At 32.3% G+C, this 21,295-nt stretch overlaps 1 protein-coding gene across 2 annotated transcripts in view; it reads left to right on the top strand.

The window, feature by feature from the left end:
* Window positions 1-21,295, top strand: part of ADGRB3 (adhesion G protein-coupled receptor B3) — a 689,753-nt gene that overhangs the window by 237,089 nt on the left and 431,369 nt on the right. For both annotated transcript variants that reach the window (XM_036318196.1, XM_036318195.1), the window contains one exon: window positions 18,498-18,608. In XM_036318196.1, coding sequence (XP_036174089.1) covers window positions 18,498-18,608 — 111 coding nt within the window. The remainder of the gene's footprint in view (window positions 1-18,497; window positions 18,609-21,295) is intronic.

The following is a 21,295-nucleotide window of genomic DNA, read 5'->3' as shown; positions in this document are numbered from 1 at the left end:
AGCAGCCCATCATCTTTATTCGCTTTGCAGCCCTCACCCTACCTCACACTAAAAAGCCAATAAGCCTGTGTCCTCTTATTGACATTATTAGTCCCTCTGCTAACATTTCTATTAAGAAGTTACACTCTATCCCTAGCCAGTTTGGTTCAGTGGATAGAGCGCTGGCCTGCAGAATGAAGGGTCCCAGGTTCGATTATGGGCAAGGGCACATGCTTCCTTTGCAGGCTGGATCCCTGGCAGGGCTGCATACAGGAGGCAACCAGTTGATGTGTCTCTCTCATAACAATGTTTCTCTGTCTTTATCCCTTTCTTCTACTATCTCTAAAAATCAGTGGAAACAAAAAAACAGCAACAACAAAAAAATTACACTCTCACCTTCAACTCAAATTAAAGTCATAAACTTCTAAGTAAGTCCATATTGTGATTTCCTGGTCACTGATAGTCAGTCATTTCTATCCCTTTTTCTTTTTTTTTCTTTTTTTTTTAATTTTTGAACCCTGAAAGTATCCAAATCCTCATCTCTTTCCCTCACCTGCAGAAATATAACCCACTCCTGTATATGTAGCTGACACGGTCTGATGGAAGAATATCCCACAGGTTAGGTTATCTTTCCTCTTATCTGACATTACCTAAGCTGGGAAGCAAACCTAGTAAATTAAGTAAATGTCCAATTACCAAATGTTTCAGTCTCCTCTAAATTCACCAGTGATCCCCCGGAGGCCTCCTCTTTTTCTTATTTTGGAAGAAACCCTGTCAATACTCTTCCCTTGGGATGACTTTCAATGGTAAAAGCTGCTCTGTGTTCCTAGGGGACAATGGAGATTTTAATTCAGTAAAGTTGTTCTCAACAGTGAAATCTTTTCACTATTAGTTAAACCCTCAAAAAAACTGAGTAACTTCTTATTATATATGCCTCACCCCGTAAGAGTCCAAAATTTGGAAGATAATGATAGTAAGAATATTTTGGTAGGGGAGTAGGGAGACATATAATATATATTTTTTTCTGAAATCTTTATTTTCTAGAATGAACTTGAATTACTTTTATATGTGAGAAGAATACCCTGCCTTTGTGAGTTTACTTTTAGTATTGTAGAGCAAAGAATTTGGGCCTTGAAAACAGACATACCTAACTTTGAATCTCAGCTCTGGGTACGAATACATTATCCTTTACTTCTTCATCTCTACATTTGGTGAGGGAGTAAGAATTTTTATTTCATAGAAATACAAATGAAGTAAAAAATTCAACCTTTCTACCAAATCATAGTGACATAGTAGATGCTAAAGAAATCTTTACTTAAGTGCAAAAAAATAAAAATGAAAAAGACTGAGTGTAATTTCATATGTTTATTTCATGGTAACTTTGTTAACGGAGTTGAGATTTCTCACTGGTTGATCTCAGGGTAGTACTTAAATGGTTATAACCATTCTGCTGCTTAAAGCCTAGAAATTGCCTCTTATAAATCAGTATGAGATTTGGAGGGCAAAGCCTGAGGTCAAAAAAGCAAACCATGAACCTACTTTAAAAATGTAAGACACTGAATTGTGGGACACGCTGGATACCAGTGTAAGATGCTCTTCATCTTTAGAAGAGGCTGCAAAAAGGAGGTTTAACAATTAAAAAGAAAATATTCTTTCAGTTGAGTTATCAAAACTGATTCAGCAGTATTGCAAAAGTGATGTGAGAATTGATGGAACCTTTTGACTTAATCTCGGCATTTAACTTCACTAATTTTAGTGGTGTGTGTGTGTGTGTGTGTGTGTGTGTGTGTGTGTGTGTGTGTTAAAAGGTTTATGCCTAGTAATTACTTTTTTAGCGGGTGATGTCTTTTCATTTGCAAATGTGTTTCTGGGAAAGTTTGAATGTTGGCTTTTTGGAAAATGACTTTATTTACTCCACAAAGGTCATTCTTAAATGTCAAACATCATTTGGTGGTTTTTCGTGTTTTTTTTTTTTTTTTTTTTTAATGTGTGGAAGGCTGTTTTTTCCAGACTTGTTTTTGAGGTCAATCTAGTGTTTTGAGGTAGTGGGAAATTCTGGTTCTCAGAAACCATAGGGTTTGAGAAAAACATAGAGCACTGTTACATAGAAAAATTAAGTTCTTGTGCGATTCAGTTATGACCTTTATGAGTAATTAACAGATTGCTTGTCTGGAAAAGGAGTTCAGTTCTTTCTCAGCCATTTACTAAGAAGAATTGAGTACTGTTGCAAAAATTTTATTATTTTCTTAAGATTGGAGCCAGAAACCTGTACATTCTATAGAGGACACCAAAATTAATGCCTTTTTCAGTCTCAGTAACTTAAGATTGAATGTATAAATTTCTATGATATTTTTAATGGGACTCTTCGAGAATCAATCAAATGTCAACAGGGACTTACATTTTTCAATGCTTCATTGAAAATAGAAATGCATTTCCTATTTATGCTCAGTAAAGGATATTTTGGTAGAAAGAAAAATTAAAAAGACATCCATTGCCAAGGGTGAAAGCATTAGGGAAGAAGCAGTGTGATACATTACTCACCATTAAAATATTTTCATTATCTCCAACCTCATGTAAATAACTCTTTTGGAGGGCAACTTAATAGCAATTCACATTGTGAGACTCTTAATTTAGCATTTTTTTCCTTCCCATGAAGTATCAAGGAAAAACCTACAAAACAGTTGGAAGGTACCTGCAGCTGAGATGATAAAAACTGAGCAAACATTAGCCTGATTCTATATTCCACCATGATTAACATCATAAGACCATGTATTTCAATTTAGGGAAGTATATCATGCAAAGTGCAGGAATCTAAAATTAATTTTAAAGTTGAAAGGGACTCTAATGGTCCAGTTAACTATATGGCCTCATAGTTGAGAGCATGGCTTGCACATTAATTAGATGTGATCTTTGAGTCCCAGACCCAACATATCTTAGCTGCATAATGATGGGCAAGCAACATAATCACTTGAAACCTCACCACTCCATATCTAAAATGGGACTAGTAATAGAACCAAACTCATGAGGAGAATAGCATTTAAATATAGGGCCTAACTCATTGAAAAGAATTCTAACACAGCAAAATGAGCTGAGGTGGATGGAAAACTCATGGAAATGTTGGGTAAAATGTAGACAGCAAAAATGAGCTAAATTGTAAAGAAAGGGAAATGTATAAGTGTCCATAAAATACAACAGTAAGAATAAAAAGGCAAAAGGCAAAATATTATGGGTAAGCTGGTGGCCTTTAAATGCTTTGCACAGTTAAAATCTCTAAATGGCTAAGAATTAGGAATTCTTTGCTGCTTTGCAGAGAGAAGTGTGTCCTTAGCCTATGTGGGTTGGGGAACTAAAATTAATCCAACTATATAAACCCAGGTATCAAAGTACTGCCCTTTCTGCCAAAGACAGTCTGGAGAGATTTCATTCAATGGCCATGATGGCCCTGGGAAACAGTGAGAAGGAAGCTTGCCTTCTTTCAGGAGCTTATGTTGAGGCGAAAAGGCACCCTTCCCCCAAAAAATATATATATGCTATCACATACCATGTGGGTACATGGTGTGAATTTATACTTTGTGACGTAGCAACTTAAAGTCAAGAAACTTACTACTGTGGAAAGACACTTTTATACTGAGGAATGTAGGAGTTTCATAGGAGGAAAATACTATGCAAGATGAACCTTTAATAGAAATAAGCTAAGACAAAATAAAATAAATTATGTGAGAAAACAAATACCATGCAGGAGAATCAGCAAAAACAACTATCTATCTATCTATCTATCTATATATATATATATATATATATATATATATATATATATATATATATATATATATTTAAATAAGCCATAAAATATATGTTTAAAGTGGCTTTTTAAAAAGGGATAGGAAAAAATATAGAGCAAACATGGAAGAAAAATAGATTTAGAAAAAAACAGAACTACCAAAAATAAAACATATAGTCACTAAAATTAAAAGTTCAGTAGATATGTTAAGCACTGATTTGGACACTGTCAAGATATATATTTGTGAATTGGAAGATAGACCTGAGGAAATCACCATGAGGCAGTGAATAAGATTAAGATCATGATGTTATTCACTAATAATAATTATTTTTCCACTTCCTCTCTCTCTTTTTTTTCTCTTTCTATTCCAAATTACTTTTTAGTCATTTATAAGGCACAAGATACAGTGATGGACAAGATAGACAAGACTCCTATTCTTATGAACATCACAATTTTGATATAGTTCTTAAACAAATAAAAAAGACAGATATTGATAAGTTCTGCACAGAAAATTAAAATCAAGTCTAGAGAATGACTGTATAGATACTTTGTGTTTGGTGTTTAGGAAGACACTCCTAAAGGAGGTGAAAATTTAGCTTAAATGAAAATTATAAGAATGAATCAGCTATGCAAAGATCAAGAGTTTCCGGTTAAAGAAATCAATTAGTGCAAAGGAGAAATGAACTATGTATGTTTGAAGAACTAAGAGAAGGTCAGTATGGTTGGAATGCAGTGGGTAATAGGGAGGATATGAGATGATCTTGGAGATGCAGGCTGGGGCAGATTATATAAGGTTCTTAATAAGAGTCAGGGTAAGGAGCCTGGATCTTATTCTAAGAGTTGGGGAGGCATAAAATGACATTAAGAAAGGTACTTACATAACCTTTTTTACCATTTAAATTATTTATCTGCTATGTGAAGAATAGATTATAAGCAGGAGAAATGGTGGCAGGGTTGGGGGTGGGGCAGTAGCATGGACAGTCAGGAAGCTATTGCAGTAGATCAAATGTTATAGGCTAGTGGGGTTTAGACTAGAATGTTAGTGGTAGAGATGAGGGATGTTGACAGATTTGGGACATGTTTTGGATAAAGATGTTAAGATTTGGAAATTGATAGAAGATAGGTTTGGGAGAAAGAGAAGAACCATAGATTCTAGGAATCAAAGTAAATCCCTGTAGGAATTATATCTATAGAATTCATTATTCATACAGCACTTCCAATGATATGAAGCTTGGTACTTCATATTGGCACCCATTCCTTTGTATGTGCCCCAAATTGTTAGAAAGTTCTTCTTATGGAGTTGACCTCTTTTCCCCTAATTCTTTCTTTCTTAGTTAATAACAGTTAATTTTCTCATAATCCTGCTACATGACAAGTTTTCAGACATTCAAAGAAAGTTACCATTTCTTCCTGGTGTTGTTGTTGTTTTATTCTAAGCTAAATATTCTCAATTTTTTTTTCTAATAATGATATATTTCTATGGCACTTATAATTCTATATTGAAATTTGATTATTTAAATTTGCTTAAACTTTTCTCCTAGAATTTATTATTTAAAGTGCCTTATCCATTGAGCACTCAAAATTTTATCTCCAAAATAAGCCTGACATGAAACTATAATTTTTGACACAGTTCTCACTCCAGTTGTTGCTGTTTTACTATGCAGAACACTCTTCTTTCCATATATTATACTTCATGAATATTTTTCTTTAAAAAAATGATCACCACAAGTAAAGGCTAAGTAGTCCAAAAGTTCTGAATTCTATGCTTTAAAAATGCAAAGTTAACAATGTGATTTAGTACAGCTTTTGCCCAATGTGGACTCATAAAACTTTAGACATCAGAAAAACAACAGTATATCTATTTTAAAATAACTTGTAAAACAAGGCATACCTCAGATAGGAAGATACACTCTGTGACCAACTTCTGGCAAAATTATAATATATGGAATCACTGATTTGAAGAGAGATTATAATTAATTGGAATCTATCAGGTAAAACATAAAAAATAAATAAAAACTACAACACAAAAGAAGACATTCTCCCTTTAAAGAAGCAAAACCATAATTGCATCTCCCACTTAAGTCCTGGTGAAAAAATTCACTATAATTGGGGAGTCAGAGCTAGTGTCTCCTGTAAAATTTGGGATGAGGGAGGAAGAAAAATTCTAAACTGAAACAGGGAAGGACTTAGCATGTAAGAGCTGCCATCCTTAACCCCCTGGCCTATCCTTGGCCACCACCAGTTCTGTAGAAACCCATGATGATGACTGATGAGCTTTGGACTCTTTGCTAGATGATGTTAGGGTTCACACACGGTTAAGAAAGTAGAAAATCAGGTTACAAACCATGTGTAATGGACATTACCAATGTGAGCTGCCCACATACCAGTGTGAGAATGTCTGCTTGTCACCCTAGAGTGGTCATCAGTATGCTCCTAAGTTCTCCAGCCTTCAGAGGACTGTCTTTCCTTCAGGATAATTTTTAAACAAACGCTTGGCTTGAACTGCCACATAACGCAGAACTAGAAATTTGATTTCTTCCTGATATTCCTAAGGATTCTTTGAGAGAGGGGTTACATATATTCTTTACATAGTTTCTTGTCCACTCTTTTTTAAAAATATATTTTTATTGATTTCAGAGAGGGAAGGAGAGGGAGAGGCAGACACATCAAAGATGAGAGAGAATCATCGACTGGCTGCCTCCTGCACATCCCACACTAGGGATTGAGCCCACAGCCCAGCATATGCCCTGATTGGGAATCTAACCCTGACCTCCTGGGGATCATAGGTCGATGCTCAACCACTGAGCAACACTGGCTGGGCTTCCTGTCCACTCTTACATCTATTTGAGCTATAATATCAATTATTGCTTTGTATTTTGATTCTGGGGCTATTCTTTTTGTTCTGTCACTTGAAATCAGTATTCCTTTTCTTTAGTCACCTTCTATCAGTATCTCTAAAACAAGGTAAGTGTGGCTCTGGTGAAGAGGTATTATATTTCACATACGCTTATACTTGAATATCAGTTATTTAAATTGCTTCTGATATTCATTTCACCCAAATTTCTTAGTTTTCTCCTCTGTTCTTGTCCTCCCAACACTTATTTATTTTTAAATGTATTTTATTGATTTTTTACAGAGAGGAAGGGAGGGGGATAGAGAGCCAGAAACATCCATCAGCTGCCTCCTGCTCAACCCCTACTGGGGTTGTGCCCGCAACCAAGGTACATGCCCTTGACTGGAATCGAACCTGGGACCTTTCAGGTCACAGGCTGACACCCTATCCACTGAGCCAAACTCAGGGATATCCTCCCACCATTTAAATGGACACCTCTCTCTTTATTTCTTCCCCAAGATCTTTTAACCTTACCTTCTTTCTCTGTTTGTCCCCAGTAAGCCTCAACTTCCCTCCAGGGCAACCTCAGCAAATTTCAAATTATGAACCAGTGAATACGTTATTCATTTTTCCAGATCAAGCCATACATCCTATCTTTACATAACCAAACTGGACCAGCAAGATAATTTGGTAAACCTAAGACAGTTTTCTGCATTATATCTGGTCAGCTTTTATTTTGCTATTTATTCATTCACAAACTATATTGAGCACCATATGTGTATTAAAAATAAATTTGAAATGCATAGCTGGGAGAACCTCTCATAAGGGAAATGATTCACTTGTTTTCATAACTGCTGAGTTTACCATCAAAATACGCAGGTGACACTGCAGGGTCAGTGTTTGGAAGATGCACATCAGACTGTGGAAGCGAGACACTGTTTGCTATAGGAAAGGATGGGATTTCGGAGGAAGAAAACGTTGAGTCAGAACCTGAGGCAAAACTCACATTTAGAGGATGAAAAATCCAAGGCAGTGAAGGGGACAGAGAAGCAGTGAGGAGGACGGAGAAAAGCAAATCAGCAGCGTTGGAAGCCAGGGGAGTGAGCAGCTTAGAAAAATCTGTGGCATGGGGGTCAAATGCTGAAGGACTCAAGATGAATGTGACAGTTTCTAAGGGGCAAATGACTTTCAAGAGAGCAGTTTCATTCAAGGAGGCTTGAAGTTAGATTGCCTTTTATTATTGGGTGCCTGGGAAGAGAGGAATTCCAGGATAGTGTTTTGAAAGGTTCCTGTAAATAGGAAAGAGAATTGTTCAGAGAACGGAATGGAAAGTAATAGATTTAGCACATGCCCTTTAGTAATCAGAAATCAGGAGTTCCGTTTTCTTAGAGATAGTATTTGGTGATTATGTAGGGGCTGAGATGAAAGTGAAGTGCGGCTTGCAGTAACTCAGAACACCCATGACCGGTAAGACAAGGGAAAGTTGGCTCAGGGGGAAACTCATTCAGTGTGCTCAGCTGACATGCTGGTCTTTGTACTAAAAGGGAAAAAGAGCACCAAGCAAGTGGGATGGAAAAGACCAATGTCCAGGCACATGCTGGTAAAAATTCAGAACTCCAAGGATAAAAAGAAAGTCCTAAAAAAAAAAAAAGAAAATAAAAGAAAACACCTTATAGGCAATACTGAATTCTGGGATTCAGTATGTTTTCTTCAAAGTTCAGTGAGAAAAAAAATAATTCTTAATTTTAAATTCTAGGCCTAGCCAAGCTAACATTCAAGTGTCAGGGCAAAATAAATCAATTTTAGACCCCTTCTCCACTGAAGCATATACTTGAACAAAATTAAAAACAATTCCAAGAAAAATATCAACAAAGGAATTAATACAATGATTAGTTAAGCCTAAATTATTGAAGCACAGTGTTCTTATATATCAGTTTGCAAGCAAATGACGTTTGTGTGTCAAGGCAGAGGACAAGTGATAGCACACCCAAACCCTTTTCTTGGTTTGGGAAACAGTACTGATATTAACTAAAAATAATGATAGGTTAAAGAATGCATATAAGTAAGTGTAACAAAATTAGTGTACAACATGAATATTTGAAGGAATATATCTAGAGAACAAAAATAATAACTGAAAATTCCTGTTAAACCAAGAAATTTAAGAAAGGGGGTGGGGGAGAAATAACAAGAAAATATTGAAGAGAGACCTTAATATAAGAGTGAAGAAATAGTTTAACATTTTAATATATACAATAAATGTCAATGGATTTAATTTCTGATTGAAAGAAAGAGGATCAGATGGGATTTTTAAAATCCAGCTCTACATGTTGCATATGTGACATATGCTTAAAATAAAATGACTCTAAGGGGCTGAAAATAAACTATGAAAAGGCTATAGCAAACAAATGTGATAGTAAAGCAGCAATAACAGCATTGATACCAGATAAAGGTCAAATATGGAAATATTGAATATTGAAATATGAAAAAACACTAATCAGAATAAAGAGGGATATTGTATATTGATAAAAATCAAACAGACCAAAAAGATTTAGCATTTTCTCTCCTTATACTATCTGTTGTGAAGTATATTAGAAGAAACATTTCAGAAACAATGTGACAATATCTATCAAAATATAAATTGTGCTTCCTCACAGCAAAACCATTTATAGGAATCTCTTCTTTGGTAGTAAACCTTTGAAAGCAACATAAATGTCTAGCAATAAGAATATAAGAAGGAATCGTGTAATGAAAAAAAGTATACATATATGCATACTTTTTTGACAACTTCTTGAGTTTTCATAAATAAAAACATTTTAAAAGATATAAGAGAATAGAATGAGAAATAAATAGTCTCTTTTAAGTTATATAGAGAATAGACCCAGTGTATAAAAAAAGCAATTAAAAGTTATGAGAAAGAAAACTTTAAAGATAATACAAGAAAAACCAATGAGACCACAATATTTTGGGGCCCATAGTGATATGCCTTTTGTGTCAACAGATATAATGATTCTCTTAACTAATTCTATAGAATGATATGTGTGAGATATAAACTTAAATTAGTTTTATATGAACAAGTCTATGAGTAAAAGAATAAAATAAAAAATAATCTGACTAATGTGTATATGAGTGCTTATATTTAATTTTTATAATGAGCTAGCTAGTAAATTTAATATTCATATAAGATCATAAAAGCCTTGTATATCAGATTAGGGCTAACTGTAACATTTTCTCTTACAAAAATGAACTTTTGTCTGCTTTGTTCACTGCTCTATCTCCAGTGCCTAGAATCTCGTCAGGAATGTAATAAAGTGCTCATATAATATTTGTTGAATGAATAAAATTTATTCAATACCAAATGCTTTCAAAAGCATATTGTCTTCTAAAAATATTACTTTCCAATGTGGATGCTAGCTATAGCATAGATACGTAGATTTAAATAAGTATCAGGCAGTCTGAGACCTCACATTCAAAGTAAACCATGCTTTAGTACTAGATATGAGTCAAGATAACTGTTCAAAATTGATTGAGTTAAGAAGATGTTTAGAAGCAGCCAATACAACTCTTTGTCTTGTTAGACTCTGCATATGTATCTGTGTACAGCCCCATTAATCAAGCTTGGTACGTCCTCAGGGAGACCTTTTAGCCTGTTGAGAGATAACCCATATGTTCATGGGCCAACTTCTGACCTGAGAAAACAGTTATAGAGCATAAAAAAGACCTTAGATCATATTCCCAGAATCTCCTTTACAAAAAGAACAAAGATGTTAAGAGATCTGAAGGTGTGATGCTCTGAAATAAGAGCTGCATTTGTGGCTGCACATTTATTTGTCCACCCTCCACATTTGGCTTTAGCTTACATAGTTAAAGTGGTCTTAAGTATCTTTAGGTACATAAAGCACTGCTTTGAAAAAGCTCATAATTTTTAGTTCTCTCTGAAGAATGTCACTTGGCTTTAATTCTAATAATGATAACTTAAGGAAACAAGTTTGAATATATGCTATTTGATTATAAGGATAATTTATATCCTAGAAAAAAATGAAAATATTTTCCATGTATAGTCATTTTTTTTTTCCTAAGATATAAGCTAAAATTGTAAGGGAATGGTTAAGAAGGTGTTATTTTTATTTTTACAAATTAGTATAAATGCTGTATGTATGTCTTAGTAAAATCATTTTCACTAAGGAAGTCAGTTTGCTATTTCCCTCTGTAAATACGTATACAACATTATTGCTTTGAGCTAAAAATTCTACAATAAACTATAGAAATATAGCAGTAGACAAATGTAAAACATGACTAGAACTATTTACTTTGATATTACTAGATTCTCTAAAATTTATCTGTATGAACATAATAGATAAGTTAAAATGTTTAAAGACAGAATAAATCCTCTCTTACCTCCAGGTACAAAGAGTAACCTTGAGGATGTGCTACTAAATTGAATATAATTTAAGTGCAATAAAGATGTGTCAGAAATATCCAGATACCAGTGTCTTATGAAAAAAACAGGCCCACTTCTTATATATTGAAATATTTTGATCTAGCAAACATTTATCTAATTTTTAAACCTTAAATTGGGTTGTAGAATGTACTTATTATTTTTATATATTATCTTATTAAGTTGTTTTTAGTAAGTATGCATACAGTAATATTGCTTTAAGTTAAATTATTCTTTACTGTTATAATAAGTGAAAATGAGCTTTGACAAGTTGAAAAGTGCCATATGGATATGAGCCTTAATTTAAAAATCATAGAGGAATCATTTTTCTTAAAAAAATACATTATACACAATATAATACAATAGATATAATATAATAAATATATAAAGGTAACATATATTAAAATATCAAACCAAAAAGTATCACTTTTTTAAAAGCATTGACTTTCTTATAAAACTCTTCTGTAAACTTTTGGGGCACTAAATTATTTGAGTTGCCAATAGTTTGGACCCAGTGGTCCAAAGATATCCTCAGCCTATAAGCAACCATGCTCTGTTCTTGTTAGGAAAATATAGAAATACTTCATCCAGGGACAACCGGTTACCTTCTTATATTTAAGATTTCCTACTATCGTTTTTGGTCACTTTAGCAATATTATGCAAATCTTGTAGTGTAAGAGTGTTAGTCTTCTGCACAAGTTGTTAGCTCTCACAGCAAAGCATCTTATTTGGCCACTTATGTGCTCATGTGCTAAATTCTGATACAGGTAAACAAGAAAAGACATTCATTTATTAGTTTAGTATTAGAAGTGGAATTATATTTTTCATTTATGTGTTTCTACATTTATTTTCTTCATTACCAACAAATAAAATATTTGTTCAAGCTACTGATAGTTTATAAAAATGCAATAATTATCTCAAAAAAGGTGAGATAACAAAATGCAAGTGGATAATATATAAGAAATATTAACAAATAATTCTTACATAATTACATGCATTAATGATTTTTCACATAAAGCAGTGCGTCCAATTTACTAACATTTCCCAGAAGGAAGACAGAAAATAAGTATAAACATATGCTTTAAGGGTTTATACCCCAAATTTCCTATAATCATTCTACATAAAATGTTTTATAAAATTTTCAAACACATGTGGGGATATCTTTAAAAAAATCTATTATATGTAATTATTTCAAAGTTACTATTTGGAATAAAGAAATGTAAATTACAGCATATATACACAGTATATATGTTTAAGAATATATACACTAAATATATTTGATAATAATTTCTATAAAATATTTTGTATTTTATAATTTAACAACTCAACTGAAAATTCCTGAATATTTTTAATTGTTCTGTAAACATACCAGCACTATGTTCTTGACATTTCTATGTTTTTTCCATTTCTGGAAGTGACACAAAATAACCCATTTACTTAACAGAATCATGGCCAACTATTTAATAAAATAATTTTTGTGGAAGCATTTTGAAAATAAAAATTCTGTTTTGTTATTGTAGAAATAGCAATATCTTGGTCCTTATAACCAGGTATCTAACTATGGCAGCGCCAAAAAAATATAATTTGGAGGAAAGAATATCAGTTAACCTCTTAAATTTCAATGGTGGATTTCTCAGATTCTTAATAAATCTTAATATGTCTTTATTTTTAATATTTTATTCTTGAATTTTTTGGAAGTTGTCTTCTATCTGCTTATTCTACTTCTGTTTGGTTCTTTGGGAAAATAAAATTTGTATTTTTATAATCAACAGCACAATGTATTTTTTAAGCAGGGTCCTTCAGAATTTCAATTAATGATGCCTTTTTTAAAATTCCATGTTTCTAATAATAGTTCATGCCAGTTCTAGAAACACCTTTGGTAATACAGATTTCAGGCATTTCCCCTATAAGCTCTACCTTTTGATCAAGTATCTGGCTATAGTAGGCACTCAACAAATAGTTGTTGAGTGAGAGAATACAATTTTTAAGTATTAGCACATTTCAAAAAATATTTTCTAAAAATATCAGAAAACAGAAGGATGTCAATGATTGGTGATATGGGCTGCTCTTCACTGTCTAAATTTCATCTATTTGCATGTAGTTAGCCAACTGTATTTCCAATAAGTGTAAAAATAAATGAATAAATTAAATAATTAATACTCCTGACTAACTATGAATCTAGAATGCATTAAATATAATAATCTTATTTCAGAAAATTTCTAGTTGTTTCTTAACAAAATTTGTCTACACCACTATAATCCAGCCATGTGATAAAATATTTATTCTGTCAACGAGTTATGCCTTTAATGTTATTACACACTATGATATGACAAATCAAATGTCACTTCAAATGTCTATTTGAATGCTTAAAAGATGTATGTTCTCTTTGGAGACATATTAGTAAGCTATTATTGTTAAGAATAATATGTTATCTAGAAAATTAATAAAAAATAATTCTCAAGTATAGCTGAATATTTTTATTAAAAAATAATTTTATATATTTCAGAGGATCAGGCCATTGATTAGTGGATTTCCTTGAGCTATGAGCTGTAGAATATCAGAGACTCTTTCTTATTTATTTTTATAACTTGAGTATCTCACACATTAAGTAATTAATAAATGTTTACTGACAAAAATCAAGCTTTGTTTTAGAATATTAAGCTTTGTTTAAGGGCAGTAAGATTTAAGTTCTAAGTAAAGTTATATTGAAAATATTTTAATAATAACCAGAATCCATTTATGGATAATAAACATGTTGACAGAGTAAATGTTTTCCATTATCATCACACATAACTAACTTTCAAGTAATTTGGTAAGAATTTAATTTTTTACCCATTGAACTGTTCTCCAAGAAAGTTAAAGAAATAGTTCTAGATATCCAGAAACTTACATTTTGGAAAAACAATTGTTAACATGATATTTATTTATATAATAAATAAATGTTGAACCCCAGTTATGTGCAAAGCAGGACGTGATTTCAAAATCCATCAACCATGTTTCCTTCCCATAGAAGTGCATTCTATACTGGGAGGAATAAGACACTTAATCTAATAGTTAAAATGAAAGCCCATTATTGACATAAAGAAAAACATAAGAAAGACAGAGGCTGATTATGATTGGTTAATAGGGAAATAGTTCATGGAAGTGATGCCTTTTGAGTTGGACTTGGAAAGGAGCTTTATTGCAGGCCTGTCTAGAAGAGCTGGTATTTCAGGTGAAGAATATTGAGAGAAAGGATGCAGTGGCTTGACTATTTCCGTGACAAAATGCAGTGCAATTTGGCCATAGAATGTAAGTAGGACATAACTTTGAAAGTTTGTTGAGAAGCAATAATAGCCTAGGCTAGGAAGATTTCTGCGGAAATGCAAAGGAAAGTTAGTGTTTACATTGCAAGAAAGATTGCAATCATAACCATTATCAACTAATCTGATGTTCTGCTTATCTATACATTAAAAAATACACACATGGTTAAATTACAAGTAGATATGTGTTTTAACTTTTTGATTACTTCAATTTCACATTTTAATAACCCTTGATTTCCAGACAAAAACTTTGTAACTGGCAATTGACCATCAAGTGTCAGTTTTCAATCTATTAGTTTCTTAATGATATACTTATACTTTCTTGGATGGGCAAAGAAAAGACATAAAACTATACTTAATAGATTTTCAAAACCTATCTTTCACATAACTTTATTTGTGTCCTTCTTCTAGAGACTAGTGCTTTTTATCAAGAAACATAGTGAATGAGTCTATGAGAAAATGTACCTAAATATGGATTTCATCTTCAGTCATTTGAGTTTTACACTTAAATGCAGTTATTTATCTGCCACTTAATTGATACCATCAAAATCAAGACATAGGAAATAACCCTGTACTTTCATAAGCCATGTATCATATGTACATACACAATATTATGCTGTACATTACTTCATTTGATTTCATAACTTTTTTTCTTTGCTTTCACCAAAGCAAATCATGTTTTTATTTGGCTATGCTATTTTTCTTGTGTAACTAATGTAGTATATTCTCTTTGCCAACTCAGAATTATTTGAATATGAATCAATAACCCATGAAGAACTTATGCTAAAGATTTAACTCAACCATATTCTCTACAAAAGAGAATAGCAAAAACAATGCCGTGTTGTTTTCTAAGTTTGGATGATACAATTAACCATTCTTTTCATTAGAAGTGAAGAAGATATCATTTGAAAGAGAACACAAAAGTTTTGAAAATATCCCATGGAGAGAGATAGGTGGAACCATAACATTTGTTGTTAAATTTTACCTTTGATAACAACCCTAAGACAAAGAAGTTATTTTTTTCAAACACTTGTCACATAAACATTAGCAAAAGAAACTCACTTGATTAGATAATAGCTTACATGTTTTACTTAAAAATTCAGATTGTTTTGGGTCTGAAACTATAGGTTGGGACATCTAGAAAATACTGCCATAGTGTTGTTTTTCTCTCTGATAAAAGGAATAAATTGTTTAGTATGTTTTATATCTTATAGGAACTTCAGTTCTTCAGTTTTATCAAGGCCTCATATTAGTTATCTTTTTTTTTATCATCACCCAAGGATATGAATTTATTGATTTTAGAGAGAGATGGAGAGAGAGAGAGAGAGAGAGAGAGAGAGAGAGAGATCTATGTGAGAGCGAAACATGGATAGGTTGCCTTACCCCCCAACCAGGGATCTAATCCGCAACCTTTTGGTGTATGAGACTATACTTCAACCAATTGAGCCACCCGGTCAGGGCAGTTCTCAATTTTTAAAAGTAATTTTTCAGATAAATGATATTGAGAGCAATAATCAAATATATTATTTCAACTTTTGGTTATGTAAATTATATGTAATTGAGTTCACAGATGATTTAAGAATTTCTTAAGTACTGTGACCTCCGTATAAGCTATCAGCACTAATGTTCATATAACATTATTGATGATTAGTAGAAGTGACTACAGTGAAGAATAGTATTGAAATTAAATTGTATTATATATATGTTTGAGAGATATAAATCACATCCCAGCTAATAATATGAAATAGTTCACTTAATTAATCATGCCTGTTTTAGAAAAATCAAGTACTTTACTTGTGTTTAAACTTTAGAAAGAATTAAAAATTGAACATGATACTTTTAAAATCATCTCAGCAGTGTCCACCAACATACTCAGACCACTGAATTTTAGGATCATAGTCCCTGTACAAATGAACTATTTTTCTTTAGGAAACAGATTGTGTGAGCTATTATCATGTTACCAGTGAGTTGAAGAATTTTCTATTAGTACAGGTAATAGTGTTACTTAGTTAAGACATTGTGGGCATGGAATAATTTCTTTTGATATTCTTTGCCATTCCAGTGCCATAGCTATCTTAGTGTGAGCATCAGAGACCCCAATGTATTTATGTAAACACGCACTCTGATCTAAATCCCCTAACACACACACACACACACACACACACACACACACACACACACACACACACACCACATACACACAAGTTAAATGACAAATTCTAGAGGACAGAAGGCAAAACATACTGTTAATAAAGAACACTACTTAAACTTCTTTTGCTATTTCAGATCCAGAAAAATTCAATTATCTATACTATTTTAAAATATTGGATAGTGCATAAGAGCCTAGATATAAACATTTTAAGTAGTCAGTTTTCAAAAGAATTAAATGATATGTCATTAGATACCTATTAGCGTAATGAAACATGGTTTAGGTAGCACAAACTATACAAATAAAAGAATGGAATGAAAGGATGTTGGCAGTAATGGAAAATAGTAATGGATTTTACAAGATTATACCAACTGACATTTTAGGAAAAATTCTATTTTCTGCCTTGGATTTTATCTAAACTGACAAACAACAAATACACATTTAGATTTCTCAAATTTCTCATGTCATGTTTTCTTGGACGGAATATCTGGAAAGAATATCTGACAAATCAACCTGTCAGGCGCCATACTTTAATATTTATGTGGGGATTTGCCAGGACGGACAAAAACATGTGCTAATCTTTCTCCTTACATAAAAGACAGTTGGTAGAATCAACGCTTACAAAATACACTGCTTATTTACACAAGTACGTTTTGTGCAATATTTTAGCAGAAGGTTATTTAAGGATTGATGGTGAAAGGCAAAACAATGAGCTGTTTAAATTATCCATTCCCAAATTTTGACACTATTAGTTCTGGCAATATATCTCCACTATCATTGAAATCTGTTTTACCCAATCGTTTTTTTAATCTTCACCCGAGGAAATGTTTATTGAGAGAGAGAGAGAGAGAGAGAGAGAGAGAGAGAGAGAGAGAGAGAGAGATCGATCCCCTCCTATACACACCCCGACCGGGTATTGAACCCACAACCTATATACGTGCCCTGACCAGAATCGCACCTGCACCCTTTTGGTGTACCAGACAACACTTCAACCAACTGAACCATCCGGTCAGGCTACCCACTCATTAATCATTTTTGGCATCTATAAAATACCTGGTCTTAAGGGCTTAAGAATTTTCTGGATGTAACAGAGAGCACCATGATTTCCACCTCCTTGGAAATTCCCTTCCCCTACCTACACTCCTCTGAGCCAAAACAGACAATGGTTCGATAAGTTAGGCTTTGATTTTATTAAAATTATTTTACACTAACAGTACAATAATCATGGAACTCTTGCAGATTTGTAAGGATATGAATTTTTAAAAGTATATTACATGGGATCTGTTATTTTTTCAGCTGAATTTTTCTCTCCTCCATTTGTCTCTGAGAAAGGCCCAGATTTTCACCTTCCTGAGGAGGCTATACCACTAAAAGATTAAATAGCAGAAACCTGGAGTCACTCCCTTCTTTAAACATAACTCTTACATGTGGTTCGAAAAGAGCTGAGGGCTTCTTTGGAGGCAGGGGAGGAGAGAATGAAAATTACCTCAGCCACCATTTTCTATGAGCTTTTGAGGAGCAAGGGCAACCTCATCTTTGGAAAAATAATCCATCAAATGAATGTTTACCTTAGGAAAGCTAGGGTACAGGATTCCTCATTCCTCAATAAAATGTGCTGAAAACTTGTGGGGGGCATTGCTAAGCAGCAAAGCAGCAGCTGTCACGCAGTCAGGCTTCTATCTCTGAACAACAACAGCTAACACTGGGGTTGTAATTTTTCTGATGTATTGCTTCAAACGCTATCAGAGAAGAGTACACTATTTCTGTTAATTAAGCCGAATTAAAACCTGGTGTGTCATTTTACTGACTGTTATTGTTTTTTGAAACCTTGTTCTTGTTTATAGATTTTTTGACTTGAGTTTAGAAATATTCCAAGCAGTTCAGTCTAGCAAATTTAATATTGTTAATTTAATCCAGTAACTTCTAGGTATATGCAGGAACATATTGCATGAGACAGTAATGTAATTTGTGAGAAATGTCTACACACAAGCTTTCATATACCTTTATTCTGTCTTTAGAATTTGGAATGATGGGAGATCATACAATTAAAAGTCAGCGACCTCGATCTGTTCATGAGAAAAGGGTCCCTCAGGAACAAGCTGATGCTGCTAAATTTATGGCACAAACTGGTAATACGTTAGTTACATTTTTCTATTTATTGTTGTTAATTTAATGGAACCACTGCATGTTTCATAATCTTTTGCTGCACATTTGTCAGTTTTTGGAGCTGATATTTTTTTTGATCCCATTTTTCTTTTCCTTTTTTTGTCACCAGTTAAAGTCCATAAATGAAGTAGCTGTGAATTGAAAAGTGCAAAACTAAAATGTGTTAAGGTTTACTTTGCTTTCATTATGGGACATTTAGGATTTACATATTATTATTTACTATGTGAATTAACTACTTTAAGTTAATCATTAAACTTTTAAAGGAAGTCAATGTTATTTTATCAATGATTGATAATGATAGGACTTCAGAGTCAAAATTATAAATAGGACTTTAGATGATAAAATTTAAATTAACAATATTTAATATATTGAATATTTTTCAAATGTCATACACCACATAAATATTAACTGATTGTTAAAATGTATAGAAGTGTTAGAAACAGTTCTTTTTATAATTTTGTACTTTTGATTTGGAAAGTGGTTTCTTATATAATCTAAATAATAAAAAGTTGACAGTATTTGTAAGCTGTAATACAAATAATTAAATATCAAAAATTACTTTATAGCTTATAAAATTTAATTATAAATTAATTAGATTACTTTAAAATACCTCCCTCCAAATATATATATATATATATATATATATATATATACACAAATAAATACATTCATATTTTGGCTCATCATAATAAATGGGCTATAATTTCATTTGGATACATTGCATGTGTACATTCTTGGATGAAACATGTTTAAATTGTGTTACAAACATTTTCAGGTGTCAATTTTATTTTGGGAAATTACAAACTAACAGTTTTAACTATGTCTTTATGAAGTTTTGTGCATTTTAATCTAATAATCTGTATACCATTAATATAGAAGTTTCTAGTACGTGACCAGCCTTTTGACATGACATTCAGAATGATTTTTATGGAATTCCCTTGAAGAATGTATATTTTCTTTAGTTCATATGTTCTTAGAATAACATTAATTTGGAACAATAGATTTGAACCTTCAACTTAAAACTGTAAATTTTTAATAAAATGTGCTCTTGGTAATGGGTGAGTGATAGATTTTAATACATTAGGTGCAAGTAGATCAAAGAATTCTCAGAACAGGAGGATGTTTAGAATAAATTGTACAATAAGGACATATTTTAGCATATGTATATATATATATATATATGTTGCAGCCAAATCCAAAAATGAAGAAAACTTGCTTATCTGAATTGCTTTAGGTGCACCTTCTTATTTTTAAATAAAAGTGATTTATATTTTTTTACTATTTGCTTAAACAAGTCAAATGTATATTACCAGATTCAGGCAAATTTTTAAATTTCTAAATGTATTTTTTCTGCTTTACAGAAAGCAAAATGTCTCAACCACTAAACAGAAATTAGGGCACTTTTGACTCTAAGTAGAGGCATTAGGGTGTGGGCTGACTAGTCAGCAGCCTCCTTCAGGTGCCACCTATGGGGACAATAGTAAGGGTGTCCTTACCTTTCGCAAAATAGGTGGCAGGCATTGTCTTACTGAAAAAGACTTAAAATGTGGCTCAATTAGGAGTGAAATGATAAGCTGTAATTTTAAATTTCCAGTAATGTGGTAAAATTCGTTTATGCTTAACATTATATAATTTTGCCAGGAGTTTTACCTAAATTCAGTTTTGAGATTTGCCTGCAATATATACCCAGAAGAATCAGTTTTCATCCAAAATCTTAATTGCTAATTCAAATCATATGGAACATTGTGTTTCCTTACTAAGAAATTACTAATTCATTTTCCAGGAATTGTTCTGTATCTAATATGTGGTATTACATCTCTTGGTGAAATAGTTGAAACATTTATTATATAGATCTAGGAGGAGCTTTAAAACCATATCCCCATCTTGTTAACAATAATTCAGAAAAAGCAATGAACTTCAAAATTATGGTTTGAAAATATTTTTTGGTAGTTCAAATGGATGAATAATAAATATTTATTATTTCACTTTTATCCAAAGATAGTATAGGCAAATATAAATGCATGCATGCTACTTGTTTTAAATGTAAAATACTCTGATATTGATAATAGACTGGAAAACTATATTATATAAATAGTTTTTTTTTTAAAAAAAAAATCTGAGACTAGAAAATTATAAAGATAAAAAGAGAGGAGATTTTTCTTAAATGCTTTCTGACATTATACTTTATTTAGTTGTTAAGTTAGTCTGAATAAATGCAGCTAAGTGTCCATGAAAATTGTTTTACCTATAAAATTTTTCTGTTTGTCTTTCAAACCAAGAAATTGGTGTTATATATAAACAATGATAGTGCTAACATTAATTTGAGAACAAAGAATAATGCAATACAGGTAAAGTCTAATAACAAAAACTAATTTTTATATTGAACATAAGAAAAAAAAAACCAAAAGCTATCAAGCTTTATAATTTAAGAATTACTTCTCAAAATTAGTAACCTGGCCTCTTCAATCAGTATGATCAGTAACCTACATTTAAAAAACAATCTTTCCATAAAGTAATCAAGTGAGTGGAATTTTTTTTAAGAGTAACATTTGATAAAGTAGGATTATTTTATCAAAATAACTCCAGTAATTGTTATAGCTAGCTTGAATGAAAATGGGCAGTGCTCCAATAGCTTTGTACACAATTTGTA

The sequence above is a fragment of the Myotis myotis genome, unplaced genomic scaffold (assembly GCF_014108235.1).
Source record: "Myotis myotis isolate mMyoMyo1 unplaced genomic scaffold, mMyoMyo1.p scaffold_m19_p_7, whole genome shotgun sequence".
Classification (NCBI taxonomy): Eukaryota; Metazoa; Chordata; class Mammalia; order Chiroptera; family Vespertilionidae; genus Myotis; species Myotis myotis.
Note: the sequence above shows the minus strand (reverse complement) of the source record. Positions and strands in the feature narration are given on the sequence as shown.